This window comes from Halyomorpha halys, unplaced genomic scaffold (genome assembly GCF_000696795.3).
Source record: "Halyomorpha halys isolate HHAL.00 unplaced genomic scaffold, Hhal_1.1 Scaffold107.1, whole genome shotgun sequence".
In the NCBI taxonomy this organism is placed as follows: domain Eukaryota; kingdom Metazoa; phylum Arthropoda; class Insecta; order Hemiptera; family Pentatomidae; genus Halyomorpha; species Halyomorpha halys.
The window spans coordinates 1,501,073-1,507,691 of record NW_027112128.1 but is presented as its reverse complement, the minus strand read 5'-3'; the positions used below and the strand labels follow the sequence as shown (position 1 = coordinate 1,507,691).

The 6,619-nt window shown below is 28.3% G+C and overlaps 1 protein-coding gene across 3 annotated transcripts in view; it reads left to right on the top strand.

Moving 5' to 3' along the window:
* Positions 1 to 6,619, top strand: part of LOC106677750 (protein argonaute-2) — a 100,924-nt gene that overhangs the window by 81,212 nt on the left and 13,093 nt on the right. For all 3 annotated transcript variants that reach the window (XM_067050150.1, XM_067050152.1, XM_067050151.1), the window contains 2 exons: positions 2,327 to 2,452; positions 3,940 to 4,049. In XM_067050150.1, coding sequence (XP_066906251.1) covers positions 2,327 to 2,452; positions 3,940 to 4,049 — 236 coding nt within the window. The remainder of the gene's footprint in view (positions 1 to 2,326; positions 2,453 to 3,939; positions 4,050 to 6,619) is intronic.

Genomic DNA, 6,619 nt, shown 5'->3' with positions numbered 1-6,619 from the left:
TATATATGTACATATGAATTCAGGAATTACATGACGTTAACCTAATATATAAAAATGAATATTTGTTTGTTAGTACTTAATGAACTGTCTTACCGTTCATCCAATTGTGATGGGGCTTTTTTCTAAATTTTCAGGATTTTTCCACAAAGAATATTGGCGCTGACTTGGTATAAAAAAAGTTATTAACAAAATTAAGCATTTTTGGCATGTAGCGCAAAAAGTATACATAACAGTTTAGTGATTCTATGGAATGATTTTTATATTCACTAAAAATTAAAAAAACAATGAGGATTTTAGTAAAGTAGGTCAACAAAATTTTTTTTAGAAAAAACAAAACAAATCCTATTTGTTTCTAGCATCAGATGAAGCCCTCAAATAGCATTTTTCACCTTGATTTATTTGGAGAATTTTGTTTTTCTTGTGACCATTGTTGATATTATCGTTCATAACTCCTCTGCATTTTATCCAATTCCTACATTAATACTACCGTTGGAAAGCCGAATGTCTCCTCTCTTAACCTACATTAACAAAATTTAGATTTAATACTCTTATAAGGGTGAAATATTAGTTTCAAATAAAGAAAACTTTTCAAATGTTTAATTTTATATCTCCAGTTCTAATTTGTTTAATTAGATCCGGTTTGTGCCCTTTAGTGCAGTTTATAGAGCCTGAAACCACTCCCAAGTTTAGTGTAGATTGGTTGAGTCATGTTAAAGTTAGTTTTTTTTAGGTTATTTTTCAAAATAAATCAAAAGCCTATCTATGTAAGGCAAAAAGTTTTCCAATTTTTTCGAAAGTTCGTATGTAAGTGTTTCTCGAGGTGCTAGAAACAAATATTAACTTTGTTTCACTCCTATAAAATCTTTTATCACACTTTTAACAGGTCAATCTTTCTGAATTATCTCAAAACAGTATTTAAGCACAATGATGGTGATTATATCAAAGCTATTCATATTTTATGTAGTATACTGTAATATCCTCTTTTTAGATAAATAGTTGTTTATTTATATATAGATGGTTTTAGTTATGATTTTATTTTATGTATCAACATTCAATATTGTTCATTTGTTTTGTTGAACCAACAGGCAAGCTAACCAATTTTTATCAGTCAAATATGGAGTAAAAATATAGTTTGCTCTACCCATAATTTGTGTAAGTAGCTGTTCATTTGGTTGTTTCATCGTGTTCTGATTGTCTGGAAAACCTACCCTGAGATAAGAGTCTATAATGTTATATAATTTAAAATAAAATTCTCATATCTATTTAATATTTAATTTATTCATTTGAACCTTGTAATCATCAAAGTTATATTTTAGATCGGAAAATTAGAAAAACTATTAAATTTCCTTATTTATAAAATAAATTTTGTAATATTACAATATGTATATGACAATATATGACAAACACAGATTGTCAAATCGTGTAAAAGAATAAGAAAAATCTACTAAATCAGACCAGTATTAACGATTTACAGCGAAGTTAGTTGTTACCATAGTTACTGTCTTATCACTTCATCTATATATTAATTGATATCAAAGATTCAATAGTGTTCAATTAATGTATATATGTCCTCAAATATTACAATAGTGAAGCATTGCCGGGTCTACTAGTCATCTATAATATTATATAAAACTGAGGTTTGTTAGTTTGAACATGGTGATCTCGGGAACTACCTTGTTTGGAATGTTAAGGCTTTAGGCTATATAGCATTACACTACAACCTCTAAGAACAGAGCAGTATCCATCAACATCAATCCATCTGGAAAACTGTTGGCAATTCAAAAAATTATTGTTTCTGTTAAAATATAATTAAGGTATCATCTGTAACTCGTTAAATACTATCTACATTTATGTAAACTTACAAGAACTAAACTAACTCAGATTAAAAACCTAAAATTTTTCCATAATTGAAGAGCTACGAGGATGCTAATTTTATTCAATGTTTTTTATATTCCTATTATGAAGGCTGGAATTCAAGTTTTGAACTGCTTAAAATTACTTTAATTTTAATTTCAAAAAAATATGCAAAGCCACTGTGTAGAAAGGAGTATTTAAAAATATTCTTCCAAGTAAAACTCTTTGTTTAATTTTCCTTAATATTTCACATGTTCTTCCACTTAGCTTTTCAATTGTGTATTTACATTCAAGTATACCATAGTTTGGTTAAAAATGTATTGGTATGATTCATATTGATAAGATTTGTTTTATTTTTAGTTAAAATGAGTAATATTTGTAATGTAATAATCATAATATAAAAAAAGATCATCCATTCATTATTCATATAATTGTTTCTCATAGTAATTATATTTGTTTTTTTTTCTTCCAGATTGACCAAATAAGATTTAATGAAGACCCATGCTTGAGAGAGTTCGGGCTTTCAGTTGATGATCAGTTCACAAAAGTTAAGGCTCGAATCATGAATGCACCAACTGTTGAATATCGAGAAAAACCGGTTTGTTTATTTTATTTTTTTACTAATACTTATATTTCATATAATATTATTTTAGAAATTTATTCTTATTTTCTGTTGGCATAAATTAAGTATAACTTGAGTTATATGGTCAATTAAATTTTTTAAAAAAGAATTAGAACCTCTCTTCATTAGAACCTCAGAATTAGAACCTGATGGGGAAAAATTAAAACACATATTCTATCTTTAAAACTTCTACAAATTTTCTCTAAAAGAATCTTTCAATAAAAATCTCTATTGAAAATGATCTGGCAGAGGGTTCAATTTTTTTTTTTTTTTTTTTCAATTTGTAAGTCAATCTTGTAAAATATTTTCCAAACTTTAAACATATGCATATTCCTTCTTTAATTTTCGTTACACTGATTACCCCTTTGTAAAAAATAAAAACTCTCCTACGGACATTCTTTCCTAAGGACAATTTTTTAAAAGATGTGAGTCTGATTTTAAAATAATTCACTAGGGAATTCCAAACTGATGGGATGAGTAATAAAAAATGGCCATTTTCCTGGGTAATTTAAAAATAAAGTTATTTTAGCACAATTTTTTTTTTTTTAATGAAATGTTTATTATTGACTGCAGATTGAATAAGAGGATATGGTTGGGGGTACAATCAGCAATGAAACACAAATAAGTTAAACTTATTTATTTGTGCTGATGTTTTTCTATAGAAAGTGTATACCAATTTTTTTATATGATGGTTGCCATCTTAAAACTGGCTGCCGCAAGGGGTGTAGCTAGAGGTGACCATCCAATTTATTTTAACCATGGTGGGAGATCTTTCTTTCTGTCACAAAATAAAAGTCAACCTCCATGGCCAGATTCCCTGCAGTAACAAGGCAGTCGAGGCTGACGCCTTAACTTCCTTAGCTACAGACAGCCAACATGAATTGTATCAGAAAAACTAATCAATAGTTGCATTGTCCAAAAAAAGGGGAAAAAACATATTTTACATTTTTTATTATTGAACCAACCCATTATAATGTAACTGGAATAAAAACGAAGTTTTATTAGAATATATTTATTGGTAGGGAATTAAAAGAAAAAATTCCAAAATTGAAGCATTATAAGTTAAATATATACAAATCAGATTTCTCTTGAAAATTGGCTAAAATAGTTCCCATTGGCCAACAAAATGTACCTTTAAGGAAATTGATACATAACTGGTAATGGAGAAAGTGAAATTCATCTGTGCTTAAGAACAACCCAATCAATTTTGATGATATTTGGTACACACTTCATATTAGGTCTATAATTGTTTTTTAATAATACAACAGCATGGCAGCTGATTTCAAACAAATTTGTTATGCATTTTCCCTAATTAAAAATGTTTAATACTGAATTAACTCCATCCTTTTTTGGTTTTGTGCCATTATCCCCTTTTGCATACATTTTTTAATTTAATAAATATTAATGCTGTTTCCCAAGAAAATCCATTCACTCTTTTTTAATCAAGTTTTATTGCTTTATAGGTTCCTGTTAGACAAGGCGTCTGGAGGAGCGAGAAGTTTATTAACGGAGCAGAGTTGGTTCAGTGGAGAGTTGTGAATACTAATCCAACGGTCAGAGAAAATGAATTAAGGTAATTATTACGGAATAAAGTTTCTTATTAAATTTGCGTTCTAGCAAAATTTTAAATTGTTAATAAAGTAAAATAATTGTATTAGTTATTTTGTCCTCTTTGAATAGCTGAGTTGCAAAGACTGCATGTTCATTCGTCTTAAATATCAAAATATATTTTGTCACTTACATATAAATTATATATATAATATTCTAATAGATATATTAAAATCCTGATAATTTGTATTGCTAAGAGTCCATGGATTACTGATGAATTTCTGAATGTTAAAATTATTTAGATAACCAATAATCTGAAGTCAAAAATAAAAAATTAGAACTAATGAAAATTTCATTAATATGTATGATTTAGTATGGCTATTGGTTAATATAGTTCCTAGTTGTGGTTACTTGCCAGTCTTTAAATGTTTTAATGATTGGAGAAGTTCGTCGGGGGTGCGGTCAGCAAAGAACAACATAAATAAACAAAACCATATTTATTTATTTAAAATCAAAAACTAAACACAGCCAAAAATCTTATTCATCGTGGTTTTTCTCTCTCGGATTCCCAATTTCATGACAATAACTATCTCCGCATTAAACAAATTCTCTTAAACAACAACTTCCCTCCAAAAATCATCGACAAACTCTTTTACAATTATAAAAATTCTCTGCAATCTTTTTCCATCCCCTTATACAGATCATTACCTTACATACCCTTTTTTACAGACAACATTCAAAAACAATTACGTTCCTCCATCCCAAACCTCCGTCTAGCCCTCAAAGCCCATAACAAACTGTCAACTGTTGTGTCATAACGGTCTTTCTTGACAGTTACGTTTCTAACCGCAGTCGAGTAGCTCATTCTAGCGGAAATTTCAAATAAACTCTTACATCAATCAGTTGCTAGCCTACCTTCTACGCCACAACGTAAGTCTCCCTTCTCGTTCTCATATTTGTTACATTATTCTTTTCCTTTCTCCATATACTACCTTATCCTATTGTGTATATATAAATATATTTATATTTATAGTATAGGTATATAAGTTAATTCTCACAATGTAATTCAGATATAAGCCACTCATTATTTTTCATTGTCTGTCATAATACACCTCATTTTAAATGTTTTACTTTGCTTTATTGTTCGAAATCAAGGAGGTTATTTTTTCCTTGTTCTTCAAAATGGATGTTATCGTGGATGAAGGAACATGATAACATTTAAACATATCAGTTTGTTAGGGACCATCAGCTACTGTGTTTATGTTATTTCTTTAATTTCGAAAGATTAATAGTTTACAGTATGTAACAGATTGTTGGAAGATAATCCGGGTAGTAGTCAAGTAAGGTACAGAAATAGTAAAAACTATTAGTAACCAATGTTTCACCCCACTTTACAGGGCTTCATCTGGACTAAATGTGAACAAGGCAACGAACATTGTAAAATATGATTAAACAATTATAATATCAATTAAAATAGTGTAAATAATTGTATAAAAAAAGAGTAATGCAGTAAACTAGAGGAATATAAATAGAATACTAATTAATTACAAGTTATGTAGTGAGTGATAGAATTGCTAATGTAAAAAGTATTGAATAGTGAAATAATATTGAATAGAAGTAGTAACATTAAATATTGTAACATTAAAAGAAAAAGTGATTAAGTAAATGAGGTATAAGTATAATGCAATAATAAATAAGTGGAGGGTAGATAGGTGAACGGTTAAATAAAGGAGTGTGAAAAGATGATAAAAGAAAAATAATAGAGATACTTCACCTGAATTCAGGTGCTTTCAGAATGAAGTAAGAGGTGAGAGTAGTATACTTAAGTGGAGATGCAATGGTTTATAATAGAAAAATCAGAAAAGATATTAAAAGTATCAGAATATAATAAGGTAATTTAATGGTTACAATGGAATAGAAATAGGAGAGGATGAGAATTGTATAAGATAAATAAAAAGAAAATATAAATAAGAAAACAAGCATTAAAAATTAAATACAGTTTAGAGAGTAAAATAATTAAATAAAAGTAAAAAATATGAAACATAAGAAAAGTAGTAAATAATATAATAAATTAAGAAATAATAAAATTAATCAATGGATTAATTTTTATTAATTTTACATACTATGGAGATGTAATAGTGATAAAATTGACATAATGTGATACAAGGTAGAAAAGAGATATAAAGTATGAGTAAAAATAAATTAACAATAACAAATAAACTATAACGAGCGTCAAAAATAGTCAAGGCATGGAGTAAGGTTAGGAGGACAGGACTGAAAAGAAAAAGAAAAAACATAATATAAGATGAAAATATAAAAGTAAATAGAAGGAAATTGGTATAAAATAAAGAGAGTAGGGTAGAATAGGACTGTCATAATTTTTAATAAGGTTTAGGATATGCATGACTTAAAGAATGGAGGTGAAAGGAAAAGTAAAGTTGTGGGGTAGGTGATGCCATGGGTGGTTGGCAAAATCTATAATTGAGGTAGCTGGCACCAAATATTTACTAAACAGATAACCTCTCCTGTCCTTTTTGGCTCCTTTTTCCTCTGCTCAGCTATGTCATGTATATTTACTAAACAGATAACCTCTCC